This window comes from Capricornis sumatraensis, chromosome 18 (assembly GCF_032405125.1).
Source record: "Capricornis sumatraensis isolate serow.1 chromosome 18, serow.2, whole genome shotgun sequence".
Classification (NCBI taxonomy): Eukaryota; Metazoa; Chordata; class Mammalia; order Artiodactyla; family Bovidae; genus Capricornis; species Capricornis sumatraensis.
The window spans coordinates 11,577,099-11,593,162 of NC_091086.1; the positions used below are offsets into that span (position 1 = coordinate 11,577,099).

Here is a 16,064-nt window from a genome sequence, read left to right on the forward strand (position 1 = left end):
CTTTGTCTCTGATTGTCATCATGTTTGATTACCGTGTGTCTCTGTGTGTTCCCCCCCTTGGTTTGTCCTGCCTGGAACTCTCTGCTTCCTGGGCTTGGTTTGTGCCGGGGTCCAGCCCTGGTGGATCCAGGGAATTCAAAGCGGGGATGGCATTGGCAAGGAGAACTTACTTATTAATATAGAAATATAAGATTAGATTGGGGAGAAATAGTGTAGTAGGAAAATTAAGTGGAGAAAGAAGGCTGAATAACTTGGCTTAAGGGGAAGGCCAATAAAATTCCAGACAAGGAGCTTGCACCATCTACGTTGGGGCACCGGCGCCCACTTGAATATCGAAGGGTGCCCCGCCTTAGGCTCCCTTTCGCGCGGGTCTTAGAAGCCAGGACAAGTAAGTAGACATGGCGAGCCTCCCCACTCCAGATGGGAATTCAGCCTGAAATTAGAGTAAAGAGGAGACACGGGGGAAACCAGTCCAGTGACTGGCCCGGCCTCTATTGTCTAGAAAGGCCTTTTATACCTTTTTGATTGTACCTAGAGATCAATGGGTAATACAAAATTATGCAGTGTTAGCAGCCCAGATTCTTATCAAAACCAGGCTTTTCTCTCTGCATACCTAGTTGTATACACAAGTCTTAGGTAATTTACATCATTTTCTGGCCAAAAGGGCCAATTAACATTTTACAGCCTTTTTTCTGATAAGGGTTCATCAACCAGAAGACTTATTTGTGTTGATCTTCCCAAAGTCTGGTGCCACTCTCAGAAAACACTAAATAAAGTTACATTCTTACACAGCAAGGACATAGCAAATTATAACAAGTAAAAGGGGTACAGTGATTTATAACAAAAGAAAAGTAATTAACTCAAAAGTCTAGTGTTGCTAACATCAAAACTACTATATATCTTTTTCCATATCCCATTTACATTGATTAACATCCTCCCAGGTGCCTAAAAGATAAAGAATATGGAGGCCTGGCAGTAGTCATTGAGTCAACAGTGAAAACCCGTCACCGATATGATTTTTAACTCTTTAGAAAAGGCTCTGTATCTTTAAGATGCTTTAAGCTTTGTGCCTCTCACGGTTGGGGGGCTGTAAGCAATTCACAAGCTGTAAGAGGTCCAGGGAACCTGTTAGGCAAGCTAGAGAGTTATCATAGGGGGTTTAACTGAAACATCCCTTTCAAATGCAGAAGACTAAAGCCCTGATTTGACTTTTTCCAGAGACTATCAGAAGAGTGGAAAAGCAGGCAGATTTTTTGGTTTTGGGGGTACATGCTCAGGAAATTCCAGGGGGAACCCCTGAAGCCTAATCACGTCCTTGCGTTTTGTCAGGCTTCCTTCCTCATGACCTTGTCACGGGCGGGATTCCTCACGCCGGCTCCCGGCATGTTTGCTCTTTGCTTTCCCGTCTTAGGGAAGTTTCCAGCTGTTATTTCTTCATATGTTTTCTCAGGTCCTTTGTGTTTCTTCTCCTTCCAGGATTCCTATAATGCAAAAGTTGGTGCATTTAATGTTGTTCCAGAGGTCTCCTTGGCTGTCCTCTTTTTTTTTTTTCATTCTTTTTTATATGTTCTGTTCTGTGGCAGTGATTCCCACCATTCTGTTCTGCAGGTCACTTATCCGTCTTGTGCCTTTCTTGATTCCTTCCAGTATGTTGTTCATCTCTGTTTGTTTCTTCTTTAGTTCTTCTAGGTCTTTGGTAAACACTTCTTGCATCTTCTTAATCTTTGCCTCTATTCTTTTTTTCAAGATCCTGGATGATCTTCACTATCATTATTCTGAATTCTTTTTCTGGAAGGTTGCGTATCTTTCCTTCATTTGGCTGTTTTTCTGGTGTTTTATCTTATCCCTTCATTTGGTACAAAACCCTTTGCTTTTTCATCCTGGTTTACTTTCTGTCATGTGGTTTTGTTTCTAGCCTCTGTGGGATTGTGGTGGTTCTTGCTTCTTCTGTCTGCCCTCTGGTAGATGAGGCTAAGAGGCTTGTATAAGCTTTTTTTTTTTTTCTGTCTATATATTTTATTTTTTGACTCTTTTTTTAATATAAATTTATTTATTTTAATCGGAGGTTAATTACTTTACAATATTGTATTGGTTTTGCCATACATCAACATGAATACACAATGGAGTATTACTCAGCCATTAAAAAGAATACATTTGAATCAGTTCTAATGAGGTGGATGAAACTGGAGCCTATTATACAGAGTGAAGTAAGCCAGAAAGAAAAACTCTAATATAGTATACTAATGCATATATATGGAATTTAGAAAGATGGTAACGATAACCTTGTATAAGCTTTTTGATGGGAGGAACTGGTGGTGAGAAAAACTGGGTCTTGCTCTGGTGGGCAGGGCCATACTCAGTAAAACTTTAATTCAGTTGTCTGCTGACGGGTGGGTTGCTCTCCCTTCCTGGTGGCTGGCCTGAGGCTCAGGCTCTATGGTAGGGTTAATGGTGACCCCGAAGAGGATCTAGGCCAAGCGACCCCTTCCAGGACCGCTGCTGCCTGTGCCCTTGTCCCCTCGGCAAGCCATTGCCAAGGCACGTCTCCACAGGAGCCCCTCCAAAATTAGGGGGTAGGTCTGGTTCAGTCTCCTGTGAGGTCACTGCTCCTTTACCCTGGGTCTTGGCACACAGAAGATTTTGTTTGCTCTCTAAGACTGGAGTCTCTGTTTTCCCCCAGTCCTGTGGAAATCCTGTAATCAAAATCCACTAGCCTTCAGAGTCAAACTCCCTGGGGATTCCCAGTCCCTTTGCAGATTCCCAGATTGGGAAGTCTGACATGAGGCTCAGAACCTTGACAACAGTGCAAGAACTTCTTTGGTATTATTGTTCTCCAGATTCTGAGTCGCCTACCCGTTTGATTTTATTGTGATTGCACCTCTCCTCCCATCTTGTTGCACCTGCTTCTTTGTCTTTGGACACGGGGTACATATTTTGGGTGGGTTCTAGCACCCTGTTGTCGATGGTTGTTCAGATTTCTGGCTTTTAAAAGTCACACTGAGCCTGAGTCTCATTGGAAACAACAACCTGGAGCTAAAGCCCCCCTTGGTGTGCCCCCCTTAGCGTGCCCCCCTTGGCATGCCCCCTTGGCATGCCCCCCTTAGCATGCCCCCCTAGTGTGCCCCTCTTGGCATGCCCCCTTAGCATGCCCCCCTAGTGTGCCCACCTTGGCATGCCCCCCTTAGCATGCTCCCCTTGGTGTGCCCCCCTTGGTGTGCTCCCCTTAGCATGCCCCCCCTAGTGTGCCCCCCTTGGTGTGCCTTCCTTAGTGTGCCCCCGTTTGTGTGTCCCCTAGTGTGCCCCCCTTGGCGTGCCCCCCTTAGCATGCCCCCCTTCTTGTGCCCCCCTTAGTGTACCCACCTAGTATGCACCCTAGTGTGCCCCCTTCGTGTGCCCTCCTTCATGTGTCCACCTTGGTGTGCCCCCTTGGCGTGCCCCCCTTGGCGTGCCCTCCTTCCTGCAGTCCCGGCTGGATGACTGGGAGGCTCAGCTCAGATGCTGGGGATGATTGGACCTGTCTCTCTCTCCATGTGGTCTCTCCATGTGGATTTCTTCCATCACGGCTCAGGTTTCCTTAAATACTAAAGCAGAGACTATCACTTCTGCAACATTTTGTGGGTTAATGGGAGTTAGCTGCCTGCCCAGGTTCTGCAGTGGAAATACGGAGGGACTGAGAGAAATACTCAAGGGTGTGGGTGCTGGGAGGTGTGGCTCAGGGGTCCCTTCATTGATCAGCTACCACACAGGGTCTTGGCTGTGCCCTGTGACTTGGATTTATGGTGTGTGTGATAGGGCCCATTTGAAGGTTTTAAGTAGGAAAGCAGTGCAGTTGATTTATGCTTTAGAATTGCACTATCCAGTACAGTAGCCTACAGCTCCATTTAACTTTTTTTTAATTGAGTAAAATTCAGTCCCCTAGTCTCACTTGCCACATTGCAAGCTACACGTGGCTAGTGACTACCATATTAGTGCAGATAGGAAACATTTCCATCATCAGGGAATGTTCTTCTGGACAGCGGATCTTTAGAAAGAGCACTTGGGCACTACACGGAGGTAGACTGGAGGGGGCCAAGAGCAGAGGTCACAGGCGATGCTTGTGGCAGTGGTATTGGAGAGAAGGGTCCAGACCAGGGAGGTGGCGTCAACAAGACTTACTCATCAATTGGTTGTGGGTGGCAAGGGCAAGAGTGGAATCGAAGAAACCTCCTGGGCTTTTTTCTCGACAGCCGGGTGATCCCGTTTTCTATATATGGAAGCATGGAAAAGCATGGACTCTGTGGGAGTGGGGGCTGGGACTCAGTCCGTCAATTCTGGACACATGTCCTTTAGGATTCTCACTGGAGATGTTAAATTGGAAGTTGAGGGGGTGCTTCTGGAGCTCGTTAGAGAGCTCTGGGCTGGAGATATAAATGTGGGAGTCATCTGTAAACAGGTGATGGCTGTCGTAGGTCTGTGTCAGCGCCCCTCAAAGTGGGGTCCCCAAGTTCCAACAGCATGGAAGGACCCAGATGGTTATCATACCAAGTGAGGTAGGTCAGAAAGAGAAAGACAGACCCTGTATGATCTCGCTTATATGCAGAATCTAAAATATGACCCAAACTTACCTACAAAACGGAAGCAGACTCACAGACATAAAACAGACTTGTGCTTGCCGAGGGGGAGGGGTGGGCTGGGAGTTTAGGGTTAGCAGTGAAAACTATAACAGATCGAATGGATAAACAGCAAGGCCCTACTGGATAGCACAGAACTATATCCAATATCCTGTGATTAAAGCATAATGGAAGAGGATATGAAAAAGAATGTGTATATGGATAACTGAGTCACTTTGCGATGCAGCAGAAATTAATACAACATTGTTAATCAACTGTATGTCAATAAATAAATAAAGTGGGCCCCCCAACAAGAGCAGTAGCCTCACCCGGAACCTGTCAGGAATGCAGATTCTCAGGCCCCACGTCAGACCTACGGAATCTGTGTTGTAACAAGCCCTCCAGGGAGTCCTGATGCCACTCATGTTTGAGAATCGTTGGTCTAAGCTAGATTACCTAGGGAGAGGTGTGGAGTGTTCTAAACCTGGGCTCCACAGATGCCCCAGGAATGCAGATCAAATTCAAGGAGTCTGTGAACCTGGATGGGAGGAAAAAAAATGACACGTTTAGTTTCATAAGTGCTAAGCTCCGATTCGGCACTCTCTCCTACGCTGAATGTAGGCAGTAAGCCACAGTAGCATTAGCAGCACCTGTGACCTTGTCACCAATAGAAATTATAATGTATATGTCGCTTTAAAATTGTCACAGATCATTTTGAGATGCTGTTGACACTCATCGCAGTTTTGAAATTACAGTCATTAGTTGGCCTGCGACCGGGTCTTGTTATTTGCTGCATTAATAAAGAGGCATGCGCAAATGTTTGATCTGTTTTGTTGCTGTTTAAAATATTATTTCTCTACTCTGTGATTCTATATGTTTGATGCATTTGAAACACTTGAAGCAATTAAAATGAAGGTGTTGGCAGACTGAAAAAGGGTCCATGGTACCAAAAATATAAGAACCTAAATCTTGATAAGGACGCAGTCTGAGGGCTGACTTCTGGTGCCCACCAGCGTTTAGAAGTGGGCAGGAAAGGCAGAAGGAGCAGCCAGATAGGTAGGAGGAAACCAGGGCTGAGTGGGCCCTGGAGTCTGGAACGGAACATAATCAAAGAGGAAGGCTGGTGCTCCAAGGACGGGGTGGACCACTGACCCACGTGCGGCAGGGAAAGCCCCCCGTGTGACAGAGAACAGGTCCACTGCACAGCAGAGTTCTCGGGATGCTGGCCGCAGTGGAGGATGGGCCTCGGAGATGAGGGAAGGCCAGTGCGCGGACAGCCAGGGAGGTGGGTGCGTGAGTGGTGGGCCAGGCTCTCAGTCCACCTCCAGTGCCCTCTCTCTGCCCGCCTCTCTGCCCGCAGAGCTGCTGCTCCCTCACAGGTCTTGACACGGGTCCCTCGGGGCACCCTCCCTCTCCTTCCTCCACCCTCATGGTCTGTATGTTGCTCCAGTCCTCTTCACGTTCTGACTTCTTTGGACCATTGCCTCCCCTTCCCCCCGCTCATTTGTTCATGCACCCTGCTCTCGAGAGTGCCTGCTGTGTGCCTGGCCCCACGTTCGGCACTGGGGTGCGGTGCCGAGAGAAGCGACCGAGGCCCCTGCTCTTGGTGGCACTTACGGTCTGTTACGGGGTGACAGGTAAACCCTCAAGCCAGTGTGTAATTTCATGAAGCGGCTGGGGAGAGAATAAGTGAGTGTTATGGTGGAGGAGACCCACTGAGACGGAGAAGGCCTATCTGTGGGGTGGAAAGATGGTTGAAGATGAACGAACCATACACACGCACCTCCCTCTTGTGGAGGTCTTCCTGGCGAGAGGTGTGATCACGTGGGTTAAGCAGATATGGACACCCCAGATGGTGAGCAGGAGGCGCCCGGGAGAGACAGGAGGACCACCTGGGAAACAGCCCGGGGCCACACCCTACCCGGCGTGGCAGCCGTGCCAAGGCTACAGGCGGCTCCCCTCAGCAGGCTCTGATGGGTGTCCTGCTGGCTCTGGCTGAATGAGAACTTGCTCTTTGGGGTCAGACAGACCTGTGGTTGAGAATCCTAGCAAGGACATTCACTGGTTAAAAGCCTAAGCAATTTTAGCCTCTCGGAGCCTCAGTTTCCTCGTCTGTAAGATGGGATAGTGATACTGCCCTCACAGCTTGTGAGACGTGAACAAATTAGTCTGTGAAGTGCGTGTCTCAGTGGGGACAGGACAAGTCTTGCTGCCCTTCCCCAGCTGGCCTTATCTCCTGTCAGTGGGGTATCCGTGATCTCATCAGCTGGTACCTGCCAGCACTCCAGTGCAAGTGTGCTCACGAAGTGTGCAGGGATGACGTCCAAGAAGCGGGTTTTCTCTGGTCAAGGAGGGCTGGGATTCTAGAACAGGGTCACACCAGCCCTCACCTCTTGGCGGCCGCTTATTGGGTTCTCACCTGGCCCTACCCCACTGTTAGCTTATTCAGTCCTTGCAACAGTGTGTAGGAAACAGGCGCAGGGTATTACGTGACCTGCTGAAGGGCCAGGAGCCAGGATCTCGAGCCAGGCCACCTGGCAGCAGGCTCCCTGCTCTGTCCCCGCACCCCTGCTCGCTGTGGCTTCAGGCCAGCATCTCGGTCACAGCTCAGGCCAGCCTCCTGTGCAGGGTTAAGGGCTTGTGCCTCCCTGGAGCGCCCCGTCGAGGGGTGCTTTGATAGGAAAGGCAGCTGTGATGACGGTGAGGTCCACAGCCCCCCACCCCCCCATCTCCCAGCAGCAGGTTCACACGTGCCCCGTGGCCCCCTTATCCACTCATCAGGAGGTCAGCCAGATCCCAGTGTGCGCCTGTTTCAAGCAGCCCCCAGCCGCGCAGACTCCTTGCTTAATCACCCAGCCCCCCAGGAGGAGGACAGGATGGACCAACCCAGCTCCATCTATATGTTTTTGAACGCCCATCAGAGACACTGACGTCGGTTCCTAAGTCACAGCTCTAAAAGCGTCGTCTCTGCTTTCTTCAGCCCAGCGTGTGCTGGCATGAGTCAGCCACCTGTGATGGATTCTGTGCCGAGGGGGAGTGGGACACTGAGTCACAGCCCTGCGGGGCAGCGGCGGGTGGCAGATGTGCAGAGCCAGCCTCCTTGACTCACTTGACTCTGGCCGCATGAGGCCCAGGCTCCAAGCCCGGTTCCGAACCCTGCTCACGGCCTTGTCCACAGGGGGCCCCATGTCACTGCCTAGAAAAACTCAGAAGGACGCACACCGGATGCTGTTAGCTTCTTACTTCTGGGGGCAGCAGGCAATGGGACTTTAGTTCTAATTTTATCACGTGGCATTGTTCATAGTGAAAAATATATTTCCTGGTGGCTCAGTCAAGAATCCACCTGCAATGCAGGAGACCCAGGTTAGATCCCTGGGTTGGGGAGCTCCCCTGGGGAAGGAAATGCCTGCCCACTCCAGTATTCTTGCCTGGAGAATTCCATGAACAGAGGAGCATGGCAGGCTACCGTGGATAGAGTCGCAGAGAGTCGGACACGACTGAGCGACTTTCACATCTAGATATTATTTATTTAACTAGCAATGAAGGTTAAATTACTTTCAGAATGCAGTAGGATTTCCACCCTGCCCATATACACTTTTTCCCTCTTCCAGAAGGGTTGTTTTCTCTCGGCTCGAATGTGTTCGTGCCATGAAGCCAGCCCAGTAACACCTGCCATCAGTTGTGTATTCCTCATCTCATTTAACCCTCCCACAACCCTTTGTGGTCATTATTCCCATTTTTCTGATGGGGAAACCAAGGCACAGGGTAGTGGGTACTGAGCTTGCCCAGGGGCCTCCAGCTAGTAAGGGAGGCCAGACCAGAACCTGTGTGTGGCCCTTGGCTGCTGCCCTACCATCGGGCCCCTGAAATGGGCAGCGCTGTCCCACCAGGGAGATCTTGCCAAGTTGTTGTTCCTGTTCCCCCCCAGCCAGGCCCAGCAGGTTGCCCCCTCCTCCGAGCAGCCCAGGGCACACTTGACTGAGACTCACTGAGGCCAGGCCATGCTCTGGTGACCTGGTACCTCTCCCGTCAGTCCAAAGCTCAAGTCCCAGTGAAGACAGGAATATTGCTGCAGGAAGCCCACAGCTTTATGCTGGAGACAGGTGTGCTTATCAAATAAGCGGACTTTGATGGACTGGTGGGCTGGTGGATGCTAAGCCACAGGCCATATTCCTTCCTCCAGTGCAGCTTTTTCAGGTTTTGTTGAGCTGGAATGAAATAAAGCCTGAGTTTTCAGGGTGGCGTTCAGGGCCTTTGCCAAGCAGTGCCCCCCATGGCTCTTTGTCTTCTGCCGCAGCCGCTGCCTCAGGTCTCTGGGGGTTCATTCATACCCAGCTCTTCTTGTTCCTCACACGTGCCTCCGACCCGGCAGCTTCTGACCTCCATACCTGTTCACGCCGGCCTCTCTGCCCAGATGCCCTTCCCCCTTGTTCCTGACTCAGCTTCAGAGCTTAGCACTGGGTCTTCTTTTCCCTGAGAACACCCCCAGATGAGCTGGGGGCCCTCCATCATCGCTCCCACAGTCTTTGCTTCCCTCTGGACCAGTGTGGTCAGGCAGCCACATTTTCTGTCCCGAGTCTGTGTCACAGCAGGCCAAGGGCTCATCCAGGGCCAGGCTCTCATCTGGGTCATCTCCCTGAGCCTGGCACCTCCCGAAGGACTGGCACCTCCTGAAGGGCTGCCTCCACATGGCATCAGCCCAGGTCTGCTGAGGTCAGTCGCCCCAGTTTTGACATGTGACAACAGCAAGTTTCTTCACTGCTCTGAGCCTCGGTTTCCTTTCCTTTAAAACAGAAGTTGTTGTTCAGTCACTCAGCCATGTCCGACTCTTTGCAACTCCAGGGACTGCAGCATGCCAGGCTTCCCTGTCCTTCACCATCTTCCGGAGTTTGCTCAAACTCATGTCCATTGAGTCGGCGATACCATCCAACCATTTCATCCTCTGTCGCCCCCTTCTCCTGCCCTCAGGGTCTCCCTGCATCAGGATTTTTTCCAGTGAGTTGGTTCATTACATCAGGTGGCCAAAGTATTGGAGCTTCAGCTTCAGCATCAGTCCTTCCAGTGAATATTCAGGAGTTACTGGGTGCCAAAGCCAAAAGTGCTATTTTAAGGATTAACGTCATTTATTCATTCTTTCATTCATTCAGTACATATTTATTAAGCACCTGCTCTGGGTCAGGTCTAGGGAATATAGCATCAAGTCAGGCACAGAGCCCACCAGTGGAGGGTTTCTGTTCTTGTCGGGGGACACAGAGGAGGACAAGTTGAGGGCAAGGTGGCACGTGATGCTGAGTGTTTCAGCACTTCAGGGCCTTGGGGGATGGGTGGGGGGTCCTGGAGCAGAGGCCAGAGGGCAAGCCATGTGAAGAGGGTTCCAGAAGGGGGCGCAGCACAAAGGCCCAAGATGGTACCATACTGCCACTGTTCCCGGGGCAGCAGGGAGGCCGGCGTGACCAGATGGAGGAAGCAGAGCAGGACGCGAGGGTGTGGCTTCACCTCGAGAACAGATGCCTTGGAGGGTCCTGAGCAGAGGCGTGCCGGGACCAAATCCAGGTTCCAAAGGTCCCCATTGGCCACCGTTGGGGAAGGGCCTGGGAGAGTGAAGGGTGGCAGCTGGGAACCCAGCAGGGACGCTGCCGCCGCATCCAATCCAGGAAGGCGGTGGAGGCTGGAGGGGTCAGATGCTGGGCATCTCGGGGGTGGAGCTGGCAGCATTTCCTGATGGGTGGGACGTCTGTGTGAGAGGAAGACAGGGCCAGGACGACAGCGAGGGCAGTGGTCTGAGCAGCGGTGGGGAGGGAGGCCCCAGGAGGCTCAGTACCGCTCACAGGCTGCGCTCTGCAGGGCCTCAGCACCAGAGGGGAAAGGGGGGCCCTGCGGTCTCGACTTCATGGGCCCCAGTCTGTGGTGATGCGATAGCCGGGCTAGTGATGGTATTTGGGGTGTAAGGACGCTTCCTGAGTCTGCGTGCCTACATCCCATGTGGGGAACAGCCCGGGATTGATGATGGGCGGCTGCCTCTCGGAGCCTCGGTCCTTCACCGGGCGCCCAGCTGGCCCCTTCACATGCCTCCTCCACCCACAGCCTGGCAGCCCCCGCCAGTGGGTACTGTTAACACCCCCTTTCCACAGACAAGGAGTCTGAGGCTAAGAGAGAGCTGTGTCCCACAGCTGGGAAATGGCCAAGCTGGTATGCAAATCCAGATTCAGCCCAGGTGAGGCCCTGCACCCTGCCCGCTGGGGCTGCCAACCCAGCCCCTGAGCTCTCCATCTCTCCCCCAGGTCCCGGGCAACTTCCACGTGTCCACACACAGCGCCACAGCCCAGCCGCAGAACCCGGACATGACCCATGTCATCCACAAGCTCTCCTTTGGGGACACGCTGCAGGTGAGCGGGCCACAGCTGGTGTGGGTGCAGGTGGGCATCAGCGCCTCTTCCGTCCTGCTCGGGCACCGAGAGAGGCCCTCCAGAGGGGTCACGCCCTTCGGGCCTCTGCTCCACCAAACGCACCCCCGCCTTCCTTCCGAGCGTGGCTGCCCTGTCTCCAACACTGCTCTCAGAGCCTCAGCTTGAGACTGGGGCCTGGGGAGGGGACTGACTTTCACGAGCAAGTCCTCAGTGCTGGCCCTCTCTCTGCGCCAGGCTGGCCTCGGGAGGGAGAAGGGGGCACCACATCTGACAGTGGGAACCGGGCCCGGAGGAGCCACTTGTCCGGAGACCCCCAGTGGGTATCGGCCTGGAGTCCGGGGCCCTGTCCGCCGTGGTGTCGGTGCCCACGTCCGTTCAGGAGGCATGAAGGAAGTGTCCTGAGAGTCCTTGTGATTTTGATGGGAAAGGCCACATCCGGCCGGCCCGGCCTGACAGTTTCCTCCCCGGGATGGCAGATGCTGACCGCCTGATCTCTGCCGGCCACGAGAAGGGAGCTATGCTGCCGGCTCTCAGCCCCTGGCACTGCAGTGCTGATGGGGAGGACTGCTCTGCCCTGCGGGACAAGGGGGCGTTGAGGCTCAGAAGCGGACGTAACTGCTCCAGCCGCGGTGCTGATCTAGCTACCCCAGCTCCCGCCCCCAAGTCTGGCTTGATGAGAATCCCGTTTTGTGGGTGAGGTTGCTGCATTGGTGCCCTCCAGGCACGGTGATGTGTGCACGGGGCCCAGGTTGGCACTTGAGCGCACGCATGCACACCATTACTGCCCATGTGTACACACGTCTACTCACATGAACAAACATACTCATCAGACACACACTGAAAGGTGGGCCCCGACACACATGTGCTCGTACGTGCACCCTGAGCGCACACACTGAACACACAGCACACACTCATGGCTTACACAACACACACACGGGTGTACAAGCGTTCTTATAGGCAGCCCCCACTGCGTGCCTCACACATTCGTGCCACACAGGCTGAGGCTTCCTGAACCCTGTGTCTGCTGAGCGCCTTCCTTCACAAGCATGATCCTCTTTTACCCTCTCAGCAGCCCCAGAGATACTAGGTGTTGTCCCAGAGAGGGCACAGCCTGGTGCAGAGCCCAGCTGTGAAGCCAGCTCTGCCCAGGGCCCACACCACGGGCCGCCTCCCGTGCGCCCTGTCTCACTCCTTCTCCCTCCACGTTGCTCCCGCTTCTTTCCTGACATTTTTGCCCCGCCATGTATCAAGCACCACCTTCCCGGGCTCTTTGGAAGCCCCAGAGGTTTTCCTCTTGGAGGTGAGGCTTTGGAACAGTGCGGGCAAGGTCTCTCTGGGCCAGACTCGCTGTCCACACACTCTGGGAAGCACAGCCTGTCCTAGGACTGTGGACCCTGCCTGAAGGCGAATTCACACAGGCTTCACACCCACAGCCTCCCATCTTTCTGTTCAAGGGACTGCTCTGCACTGGTTCCCCCGCCTGCCTTTCAGGGTTCGGATCCTGGCTTCACCGCTTACAAATTGTGTGACCATGGACAAATTATTTATTCTTGCTAAGCCTCAGTGATCTCATCTGTAAAATGGGAACAGTAATGGTACCTTCCTCATAGAATTGTAATGAAGATAAATTCATGCAGGTGAAGCTCTTGAACCACTGCCTGGCTCAGAGTGAAATGAGCTGTGGCCTCACTCTGCACCAGGCCCTTCAGGGTGAGATGCCGCCAGTGTGCAGGGACTCCCACGGCCGTGGGGGAGACAGACGTGGGGTGCTCACCGTCCAGCAGGACAGGAGCTGACAACCGCAGGCAGGTGGAGGGCCTGGGGCCCTTCATCTGTGGGCGCTGGGCAGCATCCCAGCTGCCTGTGCGACCCACCAGGTCAGCAGATTCTTCGCACGGTGGAGGAGGTGGGCACTGTGAGCCTTGGTGTACGCACGGGGATACCGAGGCCGGGGTCATGGCCCAGGGTCACGCAGCTCCCTGGAGGCGCCCCGAGTCCAAACCCCATCTTGGCAACAGACCACACTCCCTCGTGGGCGCTATTGGCCCCTCAGCCTGCACTGCACCCTGTGCTTTCTCACTGGGGACCAGTGTTCAGATGAAGGCTGGTTGAACCATCACAAAAACCCCTCAAGGATGCCGAGTGGCATTTATTTTTCCTGAGGAGGAAACAGGGTCAGAGGGGTTCAGTAACCTGCCCAGGGGCACACAGCTTGAAAACTAGGTATGTCTGGCCCCAGGCCTTCCTTGACTATGCCTCAGAGAGTTATGGATTCATCAGACCCCCTCAAAATCTCCTCTCTGCTCCAAGATTTGCCTGAGGCCCTGGGGTAACAGCAGTGGATTCTTGCCCTCAAATGAAGAAGAGCCTAAGTGTAAATAAATGCCATTACAAGAGATAAGAGGGGCATAGGATTCTGGGCAGTGACATGGAGATGAAGGCAGGGTACTCCCCAGCTTGGAAAGTCAGGGTGGGCTTCCCTGAGGAGGTGACATCCGAGATGACATCTAAGCCAAGCACTGAAGGGTGAGAAGGATTTGGCCAAGCTCAGAACAGGGAAGTCTCATGGGCACGGGGCATCTTGCATGTCACCCCTCTCCTAGAGCACCCTATGGCACATCCAATCAGTCATTTTCATATAAAAGACCCTCAAGATCAGTTTCAGAAAAAAAAAAGTGGGCCAGCAAGTGTCCATGACATCAGAACGGTGTTCTGTGCATGAGATGCCGGAGGCTTATCAGCGTCAGCGCAGAGGGCTCAAAAGTGTCACCTGGAGCGGGGAGCAGGGAGCTGGGTTTTAGGTAGAGTGAGAGACCCACATTAGGTTTAGGAAGGTGGGGTGTGACGTGGGCAGGTGGCTGTCATAGGAAGAGCACCCACCTGCCTTGTGGAAGGTGAGGCGAGGCTTCAGGTGGGGAGATAAGGAAAGGGCTGCAGCCAAGCCCAGGGGACAGGAGGAGAGAGAGGAGGGACGGGGAGGGGCAGGGGCGGTCTTGCATTGCCGTCTGCTGCTGCAGGACACAAGGGCGGTAATAGCCTTCTACTTGCTTCTTATGGTGGAAATAGGATTTTTTTTTAATGTAAAATACTTAGCTGAGGATTTATCTACCCATTCATCATCCATCATCCATTCAACAAATATTTATTGAGCCCCTACTATGTGCTGGGTGTTCCACACATTGGTGAGGATGAGCCTAGTCCCTGCGTGTATGGAGTGTTGAATAGTCTAGAGAGGAGGACAGAAATTAATCAAATAATCATACAAATGAATGTCAGATACAACCGTGACACGCGACGGTGTGAGGGAACATTCTGGCACTCTGGCCTCCACAGCCACTGTCCTGGGGTTAGAGCCCATGTCATTAGTTGGTCTCCAGGCACAAGGGACACGCTTTCCCTTGGCCTTGTTGAGAGTGTGCAGCTCTGTCCAGTGCTTGATAGACATCAGTGGCCTGAGGCTGGGATCAGGGGGCGGGTCACCCACTGTCCCTGAGTGGCCCTTCCGTAGGAGCTTGTCCCCTCCGCCCTCTACGACCTCTTCCCTCCCCACCCCTCATCCCATTCCTCTCTAGGGCAAGCAAGCTCTGGTTCTCAGTCTCCAGGCTTACGTGTTTGTGTGCGCCGCCTGCCTGGTTAACTTCCCACTTTCCTACAAATCCTGCTGTGACTTCCCCCAGGAAGCCCTCCAGGAGGCCTACCCCACCCACCCCTGTTAAGAATGCCCATGAGGACAGATTCCATGTACTGGGCAGGCTTTGTCCTGCTTTCAGTTTTCCTGGAGGCTGACCTGGTTTCCCATTGGCCTCAGAGGAGAGTAGGAGGTGCCCTTCAGCCCCTGGCTGGGGGGACACAGCCAGGCCAGCCGCCAAGAGGAGGCGTGTCTTCACAACTCCTGTGTGTTTCCCACCGCAGACAGGGTGGGAGCCCACAGCCCTGGGCCCGCTCTCAGAGGGAGGTGGGGTCTCCGGAGGAGTGTGCTGGGACCTGCCTCTGCCCTTGCCTGAGTTTCCCGTCTGCCTCCATGCTTGAGCCTTGGCTTGACCCTGAGCTGGACTCAGCCACTTCTCAGCTGCAGGACACTGGACAGAGTTCAGTGCTTCTCCAACCCTTGGTTTGCTCCTATAATGAGCCCGTGGTCCATCCTTAAAGGCATTAAATGAGACGACCCTCAGGACCCAGGACTGAGTGTCTTGCAGCAAGGGCTCGGAAGCAAGCTCATGCCTCCTCTGTGCCTCGTGCCCCAGGACTTTCCGAGACCGACCGTGCTGGGTGCCCATTTTACACACGGGCAAGGTCTCTAGACCAGCTGGCATCTGGCCGCTCCCCCTCCCCAGGCCCGAGCCTAGAGGTGGCGGCATCTTGGGGTCAGTCCTCACTGTGCTTCTCCGCAGGTCCACAACGTCCACGGCGCTTTCAACGCTCTCGGGGGAGCAGACAGACTCACCTCCAACCGTATGTACCGCGCCCCCGCCTCAGGAACAGCTTTCCGCCCGAGCTCCCCAGGGCAGCGGGGAAGGAAGCAGGATAGAGGGAACGTTGGCCAAGCCCTTGGTGTGAGCCACGCGGCTCACGCTTCATTCCCCCGGTTGGCCTGTGAGGACGCGGAATTACCCCATCTTACTGAGAAGGGAGGAGAGTGACTTGTCGGGGCTGATGGGGGAGGGCAGGGGAGGACTTGGCAGCCGAGACACACCATCAGCACTCTGTGAACACCTGGCCACCATTGTTATTGTTGCCATTTCATAATATATTGTTGTCACATAATTGTTGTTGGTTGAGATAATCGCCCGAGATCCCCCAGGGAGTGCTGGCACAGCCAGAGTTCCTCCTGGCTCCAGGCGGCACAGTGAGAATGCGGCTTTGGGGCCCTCAGCCTGGCCTCCTGGGCAGCCGCCCACCCCACCCCTCCTCCCGCTCCAGCCCCTCCCGGAGCCCCCTCCCTCCCAGGCTCCCTGGCACCTTGGCGCAGATTAAAGAGTGTGCCACGTCTTTGCACACCAACAGATGAGCACACACACACACCCCTACACACGTGTGTGCACACCCATGGGGCCTTGCCCAGAAGGGG

The 16,064-nt window shown here is 53.7% G+C and overlaps 1 protein-coding gene across 1 annotated transcript in view; it reads left to right on the forward strand.

Moving 5' to 3' along the window:
- Positions 1–16,064, forward strand: part of ERGIC1 (endoplasmic reticulum-golgi intermediate compartment 1) — a 114,247-nt gene that overhangs the window by 78,647 nt on the left and 19,536 nt on the right. The window contains exons 6-7 of the mRNA XM_068990515.1: positions 10,871–10,975; positions 15,388–15,448. Coding sequence (XP_068846616.1) covers positions 10,871–10,975; positions 15,388–15,448 — 166 coding nt within the window. The remainder of the gene's footprint in view (positions 1–10,870; positions 10,976–15,387; positions 15,449–16,064) is intronic.